Source organism: Saccopteryx bilineata, chromosome 4 (assembly GCF_036850765.1).
Source record: "Saccopteryx bilineata isolate mSacBil1 chromosome 4, mSacBil1_pri_phased_curated, whole genome shotgun sequence".
Classification (NCBI taxonomy): Eukaryota; Metazoa; Chordata; class Mammalia; order Chiroptera; family Emballonuridae; genus Saccopteryx; species Saccopteryx bilineata.
Genome location: NC_089493.1, coordinates 297807349 through 297822382, shown reverse-complemented (window position 1 = coordinate 297822382; position 15034 = coordinate 297807349). Strand labels below are relative to the sequence as shown.

The window sequence follows — 15034 nt, the reverse complement described above, 5'->3', positions numbered from 1 at the left end:
CTCCTCTCTCTAAAAATCAATCATTAAAAAAAGATAACAAAAAAAAAAAGTAAGGCAATTAATGGACATTTATAGTAGAAAACTTACAGAGCTGAGAAAAATAAAATCACCCATGTTCTCACCACCTGAAGATTACTTTGACGTACATATCTTTCCAGCTTTTTCTGTACGTCAACGCAAATGATTTTTTAAATGGGATCATACAATATTTACTTTTTGTAATGGGTTTTTCTCTCTCAGCATACAGGGATCACCTTCCCAAGTCGAGAGAATCAAAGCACCCTTTCTCGTGACGGCAGGTCACTAAATTAAATTACATGTCACGATGGCAAGGTGCCCTATTTTTATTCAATTGCCAAAACGTACTAGTTCTAGATTGTTGTCACAGTGAACCACACTGCTAGGAACACCCATCAATATCAATCTCTGTGGACATGCATTATGAGTTTCTTACCAAAAGCAGAATGTATAGGTCACATGGTAATGCCATTTTAAAGATTTTGATCTAAATTGCCATTCTGATCCACTTTTTTTTCTCTCTCTCTCTTTTTTTTTTTTACTAGACGATGAGGGGCATATTTAAGAAAAGGCAGCCTGGGAGAGCCAAGCTCGCCTGCCCCTCTGGCCTCTCTGTCTCTGGGACAGGTCCAGAGAGAAGGTCCCCAGAAAGGTCAAACAATCTTCCACAGAGTGAGCTTGTCCTCTCTGAAGGTTCATGAAACCAGCCCCAGCCAGGTGGCTACGACGATAGTCCCAGGCGAGGAAGAGACAGACGGTGGCTGTGTGACCGTTCCGTTCACGTGAAGGGGAGTGTCAGGGTCGTGTAGCTGCGGCCCGTGCTCAGCTAAGGGGTCGAGTGCCCCCACCACAGACCCAGCTGGGGCGCCCTGAAGACCTGCTTTTCCAGCAGATAGGAGCTCTGCTTGTTTCACGGTTTTTAACACCCAAGGGAGGGGCGTTTGCCCCGGAAGACAATGGTTCCTCTGAATTAGAGGCTGAACTGTAACTGGGGTCATCCCGGCTTCTCACACGGGGGGGGGGGGGGTGCATAGGCTGAGAAGGGGGGTGGGGAAGAATGTGTTAGAGGACTGCCCCCATGGGACTAATCCCGACGTCACTGGAAAATAAGCTTGCTGTCACCCTGTTTGCTTCCATGACAATGGCCCGTGGGAGAGGCCAGTGAAAGCCCCCGAGAGTGACCTCAGCAGGGAACAAAGCCGTTCGGCCTGGCGTCAGAAGGTATGAGGACATTGTGCCAGATGGTCCGACTCACCCCAGCCAGGTCACATCCGAGGCTCACACACCCCACGCTTGGCTTGGTCCCCCACACAGCCAAGTGCCTACTGCCTCTAGAGAGGAACCCTGAGACTGGGGAAACCAAGAAACGCTTCGATGACATTCTCCCGGTGGCCTGGTCCTTCGGAGAACGCCACCATCGGGAAGCCCGGAGCAAGGAGAACCGTGGCCACAGAAGCCCCAAGTGTCCCCACTGGCCCCCACTGGGTCTCGATGGTCTGTGGAAGCCCTTTCCGTTTTGACGGTAAGTTAGTCAGGATGAGTCCATGGGACCCCACGCTATGAATGTGTAATAACTGGAGAAACGAGGAGGGAGCCCCAGGGCCAGCCCATGACACCCCTTCCCTTTCTCTGCCAGGGAGGCAGTGGGGTGACCTCCCCCCTCTCCTTGCTCTGCGTACCCTGATTTCATACACTGAGTATGTGGGCTTTGGGGTCGGACAGCCTGGGTTTGGATTCAGTTCCTCCACTGCCTGCCGACTGTAGGACCTTGCACTAGCTACTGTGCCCTCTGGGTCTGTCTTCCCGTCTCTAGAACAATGGTAAGACTACTCCGGGGTTGGATACAAACAGGCACACGGTGCTTCAATCCACCCCTGACTCCAAGGGCTCAGTAAACGTGGCTGCCAGGATCACGTCCACCTGGGCATGGCACTGGGTTTAACCTGGCTTTGCTGATAGCACGTGTAAGAATAAATGGGAGAGAAGGAATAGAAGTGACTTAATCCCAGATTCAGCGTTTGTTTGGATGGGTCTTATTGAGAATCCTCCCTGTGGGCGGGGCACACCACGTCCTCTGCCCGGTAATCCCTTGTGGCCTGTTCCTCTCTGTCCCTGACAACCAGACCCCACCCCTCACACTCCCAACTCCCGGAACCCAAGGGAGCCCCCCGCCCGGCCCACCTGTTGAACCTGATGAGCTCCTGTCTGAGGACGGTGTTCATAGATTCTTTGTAGACCACGGGGTACAGTTTCATGACCACTTCCAGGTCAAAGTCTTTGGGGAGTTTAGAGAGGATGTCGTGGGTCAGCTCCTCGATCACCTCCTTCGAGGGCAGAGGAGAAGTGAGTGAGAATCGAAGCCCTCTCTGTGACTCCGTCTGGCCGAACTGGAAGCCAGTCAGCACTTGTCTTTAAGGTCAACACAGCCGTTTGGACCTTCCTGGGGATATTCCTACGGAAGCCAATTCTGCCGGGGCGGCGAGGGGCGGAGGGGGGTGTGTGGAAGAGACGGCCACCTCGGTTGGCACCAGCCTCGGGGGTGGGGTGGGGAGGGACGTCACCCTTTGGCCCAGGAAGTAAAAAGCGGAGCAAAGACAGCTCTGGTCTCACGCCTGGAGCGAGGGCCTCGGAGCAGGGCCAGGAGCGAGGGCCTCAGAGCAGGGCCAGGAGCACCTGCTTGGCCTCATCCACAGGTGGCCTCCGGACAGCCCTGAGCCCGGCAGGACTCTGGTCACTAAGTCGCCCCTGGGTGAGAATCTCCCGCATCCCACGGTTGGTTCCTTAGGACCAACCAACTCCCAGCACAGCTGGGAACTCCTGCTTGGGGCCAGTACCGAGGACGCCTGGGGAGACAGGAGGCCGCTCCTCCACATCAGGGGTCCCCAACCTTTTTTTGGGCCACAGGCCGGTTTAATGTCAGAAAATATTTTCACGGACCGGCCTTTAGGGTGGGACGAATAAATGTATCACGTGACCGAGACAAGCGTCAAGAGTGAGTCTTAGACAGATGTCACAGAGGGAATCTGGTCATTTTTTAAAAAATAAAACATTGTTCAGACTTAAATATAAATAAGCCCTAGCTGGTTGGCTCAGCGGTAGAGTGTCAGCCTGGTGTGCGGGGGACCCGGGTTCGATTCCCGGCCAGGGCACACAGGAGAAGCGCCCATCTGCTTCTCCACCCCCATCCCCCCCTTCCTCTCTGTCTCTCTCTTCCCCTCCCGCAGCCGAGGCCCCATTGGAGCAAAGATGGCCCGGGTGCTGGGGATGGCTCCATGGCCTCTGCCCCAGGCGCTAGAGTGGCTCTGGTCGCGGCAGAGCGACGCCCTGGAGGGGCAGAGCATCGCCCCCTGGTGGGCAGAGCATCACCCCCTGGTGGGCGTGCCGGGTGGATCCCGGTTGGGCGCATGCGGGAGTCTGACTGCCTCCCCGCTTCTCACTCTGGAAACATACAGAGGTTGGTGCTTCAATATTATGTAAAAAGGGCAGAGACAGGACATGCAGGCCGAGCAATGAGTCCTAAAAGTCACACAGGACGAGCCGACGTTCTGGAAACACTGGTGTCTGAGGACTCTCAGCAGTGTCCCCAGAGCACGCGTGCCCCCCCCCCTCCAGGGTCTGCCGGACCCTCCACCTCTCTGCCTTCTTGTTCTTCACCCACAGTCTGGGCCTCCCCCCCCCCCGCCCTCCCCAGGGGAGAACCGCCTGGGAAACTGGGCACGAGCCGGCTTACCTGGGGGGACTTGCCGCTGCCCCCCGCCTGTCGAGGGAGAGTCAGCAGCACCCCCTCAAACAGCTGGTTGGTCTCCTGGTTGTCCTTGGTGATGTCGGCGTTCTCGTGGAGCCCGAACACCTCCGGGTGGGCCGTCATGGGGAGGCTCCTGAGGTAGTCGATGTAGGACTGCGAAGAAAACCTCCAGCTGACAGAGACGTCGGTTCCCCCGGGGGTCCCGCGGACGGCTGGGCTGGGCCCGACCCGACCCGACCCGACCGGACCGGGGCGAGAATCGCAACCGACCCGACCCGACCCAACCGGACCGGGGCGAGAATCGCAACCGACCCGACCCGACCCAACCGGACCGGGGCGAGAATCGCAACCGACCCGACCCGACCCGACCCAACCCGACCCGACCGGACCAGGGCGAGAATTGCAACCGACCCGACCCGACCCAACCGGGGCGGGAATCGCAACCGACCTGACCCAACCCGACCCAACCGGGGCGGGAATCGCAACCGACCCGACCCGACCCGACCGGACCGGGGCGAGAATCGCAACCGACCCGACCCGACCCAACCGGACCGGGGCGAGAATCGCAACCGACCCGACCCGACCCGACCCAACCGGACCGGGGCGAGAATCGCAACCGACCCAACCCGACCCAACCCGACCCAACTGGACCGGGGCGAGAATTGCAACCGACCCGACCCGACCCGACCCAACTGGACCGGGGCAAGAATCGCAACCGACCCGGCCCAACCCGACCCTACCCAAGCCGACCGGGGCGGGAATCGCAACCGAGCTGGGGCGACCGAGACTCCCGCCCGCGTGGGCGCACACGCCTGGGCACGCTGGACACATGCCTGGGCACGCTGGACACACGCCTGGGCACGCTGGACACAGTCCACGCTCGTCTGCATTTGGGGGGCTTTGGATCCAGACAGAACCAGCCCCGATTCCGACTCACCGGGCGACGTTGAGCTGCTCGGCTGAAACCCCTGTTTTCTCACCCGTCCGTGGGAAGACGCCCCAGGCTATGACGGGTTAACCCGTGGCGCGCAGCAGGGGCTCAACACCAGATTTCTCCTGTTCTTCGTGCCTCGCTCAGCCTCCCACCCAGGTTTTTGGCCCCTCCCTTTGGCCACTTTCTGAGCCCCCCCACCCCGTTTTTCAAGTAGCAATTTCCAGCCTGCTCTCAATCAGACCTGCACCTTCCCTTCCCTCGTACCCTCTCCCCCCCAGAAAAGCCCTCTGTTTTGAAAGACCTTGTCTACCCGACACCCAGTGTTCCTGACACAGGAAGACTGTCTCTTCTGGTCGGGGTTTTTTGGAATACGGGAAAGAGCTCACGGGCCGCGGACCAGCGCGGCTAATCATTCCAGGTCCTGAGTGGAAACGGCACGGAAAGATGGGACCTCGAGGTCTGTGTGCAACGCAAGAGAGAGCTCTCGGAAAAAAAGCATCTCCACCCCAGACCTGCTCTCTTTATAGGGCAGAGTAAAGTCATTAGCAAATCAAAGAGATCTTTAAAACAAAGTCACATTTCCAAGGCAACCCAAGAATTCCCCCAAGTGCAGAGAAACCCGCCACAGACAACATTGTAACTTCACAAAACAAAGGATAGCCCTGGCCGGTTGGCTCAGCGGTAGAGCGTCGGCCTAGCGTGCGGAGGACCCGGGTTCGATTCCCGGCCAGGGCACATAGGAGAAGCGCCCATTTGCTTCTCCACCCCTCCGCCGCGCCTTCCTCTCTGTCTCTCTCTTCCCCTCCCGCAGCCAAGGCTCCATTGGAGCAAAGATGGCCCGGGCGCTGGGGATGGCTCTGTGGCCTCTGCCCCAGGCGCTAGAGTGGCTCTGGTCGCAACATGGCGACGCCCAGGATGGGCAGAGCATCGCCCCCTGGTGGGCAGAGCATCGCCCCCTGGTGGGCGTGCCGGGTGGATCCCGGTCGGGCGCATGCGGGAGTCTGTCTGACTGTCTCTCCCTGTTTCCAGCTTCAGAAAAATGCAAAAAAAAACAAAAACAAAAAAAAACAACAACAAAGGATAAACAGGACACTGGCCCCAGTCTCTCCGAGGGACAGGGGGACAGGATGAGCACAAACAATCCAGCCGCACAGCTAACAGGGCGGGGTGGAGGAAAACGTAACCGTCAGCCACTTAACCAAGCAAGCGATGCAGGGGTTCGGCAGCCTGTCCACTTACTGCCAGTTCCCCACAATTCTGTCCCCCCAAAATCTAAACCGCAAGGACTCTGTCGGCTTGTGGTCCCCAACACTCACGGACCTCAAAGCGGAAAGCTCAAGGCTGCGCCTGGGCTCTCACTGACCGCCCGGCAGCCCTGGCCGCGTGGAGACTGCTGGGGTCCCCTGGGGGACAGAGGGGCCCCTCCCTCCGCTGCCCCTCACCTGGTAGGAACCGTGGGGAGGAATGTAGTAGACGTCTCCGGGAGCGAGGCGGTAACGGTCTTGCTCCATGTCCTTACAGTAGAAAGTGGACAGGAGGGACAGCAGGAGACGCCTGTCCTTGTCGTCGGTCACTCTGCCCCCGTAGTTACACTCCCCTGGGGAGAGAGCCGGCAGAGGAAGGGGGTGAGCTCAGCAGGGACCTGACCGAGTGACGTCCTCACCTAACACACAGGCATCTTGGAGCCAAGAAGCTCCGCTGAGGTCCAGGGCTGATGAAACCGCACTCCGTGTAGGATGAGGCCAGGCCGGCTGAGCGTGCCGGCTGCTACGAAATAACCCGCCCACCGCACCGGAAACGAGGAAGTGGAGATAAACCCAGAGAAAATTGATACAACCACCAGTGTGTCCACCCAGGGTGAACCAAGAGCATTTAGGCATCTTCCCAGTGTGTGTGTGCGTGTGTGTATGTGCGTGCGCATGTGTGTACATGCATGTGTGCGTGTGGTGTATGTGTGTGTGCAGGTGTGTGCGTGTGTATGTGTGTGTGCATGTGTGTGCACGTGCATGTGCGTGTGTACGGCTACATGTCTGTGGAAGACATTGCGGAAAGGTGGTTCAGGTCGAGAACATTGGTAGGAGACAGTCCTGGGTTCCGATTCCAGCTCTGGCATTTTCCAATCCGTTTCTGGGTTCTAACCCCCATCCTTCTAGAGAAGCCCCTCACCTGCCAAGACCTGGACATAACCACACGTGTCCGTCTTACACGGTTGCGGGTAAGAACGCCTGTCAAGCACTTAGCACAAAGCTGCTCCCATAGAAAGCACTTAGTTAATCACCGTTGTTAGAAACCCATATACTCTAGACTCGCAGGCGTCCCCAAACCACAGCCCGCGGGCCGCAATGCGGCCCCTTGAGGCCATTTATCCAGCCCCCACTGCACTTCTGGAAGGGGCACCTCTTTCATTGGTGGTCAGTGAGAGGACCACTGTATTTGGCAGCCCTCCAATGGTCTGAGGGACAGTGAACTGGCCCCCTGTGTAAAAAGTTTGGAGACCCCTGCTAGAGAGTCGAGATGACCCTGCAGACACCACCTTGGGGTGTGACTTCCCAAACCCACCCTCATCGTCAATGACATTCTCTGAGAGGCAGGTTTCTTTTTTGGGGGGGGGCGGGGGGAGGGAGCAGGGGGAGGGAGCAGGGGGGGCTTTATTGGCTGGTGGTGGAATCAAGTCAGGAATTTAAACAACCAAGTCTTCGAAAGGGAGGGCGCAGCCGGACTTCAGGGACGGCTTGAACCAGGGCTTGAATCAGCCGACGGAATTTCACCCCTGCTTCTCTCTGTGGGGTGGTTTCACGTTCTGTCACCACAGACCACACTCTGTGCCCCGGGGCGGGAAACAGGGCCTTCCATTCACCATTGGCAGGTCCCACCACCGGAGTGGGCTGGCGTCTACGTTCTCGGTCCTGAATCGCAGTGAAGAGAAGACTCAAGGGACCAGACATTACAGATTGACGTGGGGACTCTCCCGGCTCTACCAGACGCTTGTGAGACGACCCTGCAGAACGACGTCAGCTCTCTGGACAGCCACTCTCTCATCTGAGGCGTGGGGATGTGGACGTGGTCTCCCGATCAGAGAGGCTCAGATCTTTCTACCCGAAGAACTAGGTAATTAATTCTTTGAAGGGGACATCAAATGAACCTAGCCAACCCTACAGGCAGGCCCTCCAGCTGGGTCAGATTCCAGAGCACGTGATACCAACTCATATCTGTTAGTTGTGGGCCAACTACACACCTGTCTGCGAGGAGGAGATCTATGTGCGTGCCTGCAAGTGTGTGTGTGTGTGTGTGTGTGCGCGCGCGTGGGGCTACACACGGAGGTGGGCTCGTTTCCAACACCAACCTTTCCAGGAATGGGCAAATTATAGACAAGACAGAGGAAGTATGGCCCAAGTTGGGGGCAGGAGGTCTCAGCTGTTCTGAGTTGGAGGGGGTCGAACTGTCCGGGAGGAGGACCCCAGGGGCTCACGTCCGAGTCCCTGCAGCCCCAGCAGAGGCTGCCTCGCTCGACGCCGGGCCACCCGGATTCCTGAGGCTCCCTCTGCTGTCTTCTCAGGCCCAGCTGGTGCTGGAACACGGAGGGGCTGCTCCCAGCTGCACAGAGGTTCCCGAGAGCACGAGGATGACAATGGTCAAGGCCCAGCGGGCTGCCCCTGGACGGGAGAGGGGCCGTGCCACAGGGCCACCAGGACGGACCCATGCGAAGAGAAATCTCCAGCACAGAGTCACGGGGGAGGGTCCTGGGACCACGCTCTCCACAGCACATGGTCCTGCAGGAGACAGTGCAGCAGGCCATGTGTGTGTGTGTGTGTGTGTGTGTGTGTGTGTGTGTGTTTATAAAGGATGCTGCATGTCCTGCAGGCTGTGTGTGTGTGTGTGTGTGTGTTTATAAAGGATGCTGCATGTCTTTATAGCTACGTCTATGCCTCCTCTCTGAAGCCAGAACACAAGTTCTCACGGGGCCTGAGAGGTGCCTTCTGTCGCATCTACATTCTCCCTGTTCCTGCTGCAGGGCTGAGGCTGGGGGTGGGTGTGGGTGTGGGTGGGGACCAGATTAAGCATATGTTGACTCGAGCCCCTTTAATCTGATAACCACTCTGCAAAGGAGACCCGTCTCTTCAGTGAGTGTCAATGCAGAGCCTCTAACGATCATCTCTATCTGTTCTTCTTCCCTTCCGGGCACAGAAGAAAGTCACATTTCCCTGGGCCCACGGCAGTAGGGTGGAGCCAGGTGACAAGTTCTTGTGCATTTCATTGTTGGCACGAGCCCTTCAGGGACGTGTCTCCTTGCCCCCGTGGCAGTGACCTCGCGAGCATGTGTTGAGACGGTGGCACCCAGTGTTGGTGCAGCCGTGCCGAAACGAGAAAGAGACCTTTTCCGAGTCGGGCTCGACGTGTCAACTGGGCGAGAAAGGGACCTTCTGGAGTCTCACCCTCTGGAGATTGGGGGGTGGTGTGTCGCCTCAGCCTCCCTAGGCTACGCTTGCTGACTGTACAGTTCAAAAGGGACCAGGCTCCTGGCACAAGGGGGGGGGGCAGGCTGGCTTCCGAGCTGCAGGCGGGGCAGCACGGAGACTGTACCCCAGGGCAACGGACACCTTCGCTCTGCAGTCTGAGGGGAGCCCCGTGCTTCCTGGAAAGGGCTCGTTCAAGAAACAAACACCGTGGGACTCAGGATGGGGCGACCCTTGGGGTTTTGTGTCAGGGGGCACTGGGCTCAGGGAAGGTCTGTGTGACCTCCTGCCACTGGACTTACTCACTGGAAAGCAGGACTTCTCAGCCTGGACACTATCAACCCGGGGGAGCGGAGAGCTCAGTGCCGGGGGCTGCCCTCTGCGTCAGAGGGCACCTAGCAGCCCCCCATAGCCCCCAGAGGGCACCTAGCAGCCCCCCATAGCTCCCAGAGGGCACCTAGCAGCCCCCCATAGCTCCCAGAGGGCACCTAGCAGCCCCCCATAGCCCCCAGAGGGCACCTAGCAGCCCCCCATAGCTCCCCGGTCGCTGTGGCAACCAGCAATGTCTCCAGACATTGCCCAATGTCTCCTGGGAGCGGGGGGCGGGGGGCTCGGTGGCACTAGAATCGCCCCGAGTGGAGAACCCTGCTGCTCACCCCCAGTCTGACCGGCCGTGAGACGGGTAACTAACAGGCGGCTCCGAGGTCGCCGTGAGGGCTCCGTGTGCTGACCCGCTGCCTGGACGCAGAAGGGATTCCATGGATGTAACCTCACCAGCTCCCTGACCATTGGTTTTTAACCCGGGCAAGTCCGGCTCGTAGCCACCCGGCCATATAACTTCTTTAGAGAAAGGCTTATCTCTGCTTTAGAGAGGTCTGTTCCTGACTTCTGTGCCTCTGGGGTGCACACCTTTGAAACCTGCTTCTCTGCGGACTCCCCCCCCCCAGTCAAACCGCTGGGGGCGGAGTCAGAATCTCTAGGGTCCTGTCACCCGGGAACCCCCACGTCTGTCACCGTCCGGAGGCACGATGGTGCAAACTGTCTCCTTCTTTCCGGAGGCACACACGCTGCAAACTGCCATTCGAGGAAAGCATCTTTTTTTATTTTCTTTCTTCAGTCTGTTGAGATCTTGTGTCCTCTTGTTTGGCTCAGATACATTCTCGTAAAAATTCTCTCCAGGTTTGGATGTTTCTTACGCCGACAGCGTGCGGAAGTGCCGGCATCGGGACTCGGAAGAGAGACCCCGACACACTGCCCCCCATCCGGAGCTGAGGAAGACATCCGTGTGGTCTTCGAGAGGCTGGGTTTTCCTGCGGAGCTGCACGGTGAACCGGGGCCACCGCAGGCCCTGCATCCGGCACGCCGAGGGGGCTGGTCCAGCGAGGCTGCTGGCCGGACTGTGTGGGTGGGATTGCTCCAGCACGGACGTGTGAGCTTCCCCCTCTGGGCTCCTCGGCTGCTGGGAACAGTCCCCTTCCTCCTCCCACTGCCTGAACCCCTTCCTCCTTCCACTGCCTGAACCCCTTCCTCCTTCCACTGACCACACCCCTTCCTCCTCCCACTGCCTGAACCCCTTCCTCCTTCCACTGCCTGAACCCCTTCCTCCTCCCACTGCCTGAACCCCTTCCTCCTTCCACTGACCACACCCCTTCCTCCTCCCACTGCCTGAACCCCTTCCTCCTTCCACTGCCTGAACCCCTTCCTCCTTCCACTGACCACACCCCTTCCTCCTCCCACTGCCTGAACCCCTTCCTCCTCCCACTGCCTGAACCCCTTCCTCCTCCCACTGCCTGAACCCCTTCCTCCTTCCACTGCCTGAACCCCTTCCTCCTCCCACTGACCACACCCCTTCCTCCTCCCACTGCCTGAACCCCTTCCTCCTTCCACTGCCTGAACCCCTTCCTCCTCCCACTGACCACACCCCTTCCTTCTTCCACTGACCACACCCCTTCCTCCTTCCACTGACCACACCCCTTCCTCCTCCCACTGCCTGAACCGCTTCCTCCTCCCACTGCCTGAACCCCTTCCTCCTTCCACTGGCCACACCCCTTCCTCCTGCCACTGACCACACCCCTTCCTCCTGCCACTGCCTGAACCCCTTCCTCCTTCCACTGACCACACCCCTTCCTCCTGCCACTGACCACACCCCTTCCTCCTGCCACTGACCACACCCCCAGCACTCCTCAAAACCCCGTCCTCAATGCCTTCAAGACATTTTCCCTGACTGTCTCCCGTCCCTGAGACTGAGCCACTGGGCTGCCTTCTACTGGGTAGGTGCTTCTCTCGTTGAACGTATCATGTGTTGTCATTTAAGAAAAAATGTTTGTTCTTCCCTCTGTGAACCATTTGAAGGTTGGGATTATATCTTAATTTTCTTTTCCTTTCTGTGTGTGTGTGTGTGTGTGTGTGTGAGTGACAGAGACAGGGAGAGAGACAGAGAGAGGGACAGACAGTCAGGAAGGGAGAGAGATGAGAAGCATCAATTCTTTGTTGCGGCTCCTTAGTTGTTCACTGATTGCTTTCTCGTATGTGCCTTGACTGGGGGGTTACAGCAGACCAAGTGACCCCTTGCTCAAGCCAGTGACCTTGGGCTTCAAGCCAGTGACCATGGGGTCATGTCCCTGATCCCACGCTCAAGCCAACAACCTCGCACTAAAACTGGCGACCTCAGGGTTTCGAACCTGGGTCCTCCATGTCCCAGTCTGACGCTCTATCCACTGTGCCACCGCCTAGTCAGGCTGTTTATTTTTAAAAACGACAACAACAACCTCGAGCGTGTGGCAGCTGAACGGAAGAACGGATGAGCGAACCCCTGAGTGGAGACGAGAGCAGAGGGGCAGGAGGGGGCGCTCGCCGCAGAGGACCCGCCCGGACGCACCTGTCAGGTAGGTCAGAGCATCAAAGGGCACCTCCTCGTAGTCGTTCAGAAACATCTGGACCTGCCGCATGCTGATCCTCAGGTCGGACTCGTTGAACTCGTACGGGATATTCCAGCCTGCGTGGGGCAGAGGAGCAGCACAGGCTTCAGGGCCGAGACGCTCGGCTTCCACCCGGAGGTGCAGCCGGCGGAGTTACCCACCCACGCGGACCAGGGACCTCTGCCCGCCGCACGCACGTGAGCACGAGGCCAGCCGCCCGGTGTCGACGCTGACCCCGGCCGGACGTGCGGGCCCTCTGGTCTGAGAGCGCAGCCCTTCCAGGACCCGTTTCCTACGGGTCTCCCCATTGGTTCAGAAAGCTGTTCGTCTGCTGGGATTGGGGGGGGGGATGGGAATTATTCAGCCGGGCTGGAACATGGCCATAAGGCACAGACTTCCAAAAAACGACGCTATGTCACGGCTGGAGAGCAGGCAGCTGGGACTTTGTCAAAAGGGAGGAGGGGATGCCCGCCGTGACAACACCAGCCTTGCATTTCTAAGGGTGTAGTGACGACTGACCCGGGGGGCTGGACCACAGCGTGTGTGCAGGGAGCCCCCCCGCTCAACAGGGGCCTCTCCTTTCCTCCCAGGTCCTCGCGTGCAAATCAAAACACAATGAAACAACCAAACAGGGAAGTTCATGTCCCGGCAAAGAAAACACAACGGGGCCGCTGGTTGCCAGCCAAGCTGTCGCGTGGGTTTTGGGGGGGTCTGCCATGGAGGAGGGTGTGGGGGGGGATGTGGGTGTGCAAGGTGGACGCGTCCCCTCCCCACCCCCGGCTGTCTCGTTCCTGCGTCCCTCGGGGGAAGGGTCAGCTGGTCTGCACAGCGAACTGGGCCGGGGTGTGCAGGTAGAAGGGAAGGAAGAGGGTGTTCAGAAAGAGTCACCAAAAAGCAATTTGCCCCCTTCTCTAAAATGAGCTGCTGAGAATCCCTGAAGTGGGTCATTCCGAAGCCATCAAAGGGACTCAGAGGCGGCCCGTTGGTGTGTGAGAGAGAGAGAATACAACCTTAAAACCACGATCACATGGGTGGGCCCTGGCCGGTTGACTCAGCGGTAGGGTGTCAGCCTGGCGTGTGGATGTGTGGGATTTGATCCCTGGCCAGGGCACACAGGAGAAGTGACCATCTGCTTCTCCACCCTTCCCCTCTCCCTTCTCTCTCTCTTTCTCTCTCTCATTTCCTCCCACAATCATGGCTCAGCTGGAGCAAGTTGGCCCTGGGAGCTGAGGAGGGCTCCATAACCCCTCAGGTGCTAAAATAGCTTGGTTGCTGAGCAACAGAGCAATGCCCCAGATGGGCAAAGCATCCCTGGTAGGGGGCGTGCTGGGTGGATCCCAGGTGATCAGGGCTCATGCAGGAGTCCGTCTCTCTGCCTCCCCACCTCTCACTTCAGAAAAAGAAATCCACAGCAGAGGGAAGGGCCTGCCGTCCCCCTTTATCACATCACTTCAGCAACGAGGGGCTCTGATGGAACCCCTCTCTGAGGGAGAGACAGAGAGAGAGAGACAGAGACAGAGAGAGAGAAGGGGGAGGAGCTGGAAGCATCAACTCCCATATGTGCCTTGACCAGGCAAGCCCAGGGTTTCGAACGGGCGACCTCAGCATTTCCAGGTCGATGCTTTATCCCACTGCGCCACCACAGGTCAGGCCTCTTTTTAAATATTTTTAAATTATTTATTTTTTTTTTTTTTTGTGACAGAGACAGAGAGAAAGAGAGAGATAGGGATAGACAGACAGGAACACCTCTTCCCCTTGACACTGACACGGACCTGGTTTATAGGGCTCCCGGGTTTATTAAATGAAAAGACAGGACCCTCGGTAAAACGATAACGGTTTCAGATAAACAACAAGTCACGTTGGGGACGAGGATGTCCCAGAGATCTCCTGGAACGGTCTTCTCCTGGCAAAGCCCTCTCTTGGGGGGCCACCGGAGCCCACCCCGGCCGCGTATCTGGCCTGCACCCCCCCACCACCCGCCCGAAGCCCAGGGGCGCCATCACATCTCACCCAGGGGCCCGAAGTTCCGCCGCTCCTGGACGACGGCGTGGAAGAAACAGAGGCCGAACAGCAGCCTCTGCCACAGGGCGGCCTTGGCGCAGCTCTGGAAGAAGACGGGGTCGGAGACGGGGTCGCTGAGGTAGGACCGCAGGAGGTTGGCCCGGAGCCCCTTGGGCGGCTCGTTGGTCATCTTGACGCCATTCTGGAGGATGCTGACCGGAAACTTCTCTGATGGGTAGCTGGTCAGCCAGAGTCTGGAAGGACGACAGGCCCCCCACTCTTTAGAGCAGGGGTCCCCAAACTATGGCCCACGGGCCACATGCAGCCCCCTGAGCCCATTTATCTGGCCCCCCGCTGCACTTCTGAAAGGGGCACCTCTTTCATTGGTGGTGAGAGGAGCACTGTATGTTGTGGCCCTCCAACGGTCTTGAGGGACAGTGAACTGGCCCCCTGTGTAAAAAGTTTGGGGACCCCTGCTTAGAGTAAGGCAACAGCTTAAGTGGAAAATGACGGTAATGGAGAAATAAAATCACGGCTGCCGTTCAGGAAGGACCGCCAGAGGCCGAAACCCATGCTGAGAATGCCATCAGTCCCTTCGCTGGCTTTCGTCCTCACAGCCGCCCTCTGGGGAGGGGTCCGCTGTCCCCTCTTTCTGACCAGCGAGAAGGCGGAGGCTGGGAGAAGTCAGGTACACACCACGTAGAAGCGGCTGAACGGGGACGTGACCTCAGGGCTCTCTGACTTGAAAGCCAGTGTCCCTATTTCCAGGGTCCTCTCTCTCCCGGCCAGGCTGGTCAAGCGCTCCACCCCGCGCCCCAGGGAGGCTGAAGCGAGCATTCCAGACACCCGCAGCCCTGTGGTGAGGGAGAAAATGGAGGCGCAGGACAGAAAACCCTGGTAAGCAGAACGCTATCGCGCAGGACACTGTGACCCCCAGGCTGCAGGGAGGGAGACTCGTTGGGTG

General features: G+C 58.4%; 1 protein-coding gene across 3 annotated transcripts in view; it reads right to left on the bottom strand.

Annotated features, from left to right (window-relative positions):
• Positions 1–15034, bottom strand: part of DNAH3 (dynein axonemal heavy chain 3) — a 199423-nt gene that overhangs the window by 3711 nt on the left and 180678 nt on the right. For all 3 annotated transcript variants that reach the window (XM_066275915.1, XM_066275914.1, XM_066275913.1), the window contains 5 exons: positions 14080–14324; positions 12030–12146; positions 6140–6294; positions 3749–3916; positions 2200–2342 (listed from right to left, as the gene is read on the bottom strand). In XM_066275915.1, coding sequence (XP_066132012.1) covers positions 2200–2342; positions 3749–3916; positions 6140–6294; positions 12030–12146; positions 14080–14324 — 828 coding nt within the window. The remainder of the gene's footprint in view (positions 1–2199; positions 2343–3748; positions 3917–6139; positions 6295–12029; positions 12147–14079; positions 14325–15034) is intronic.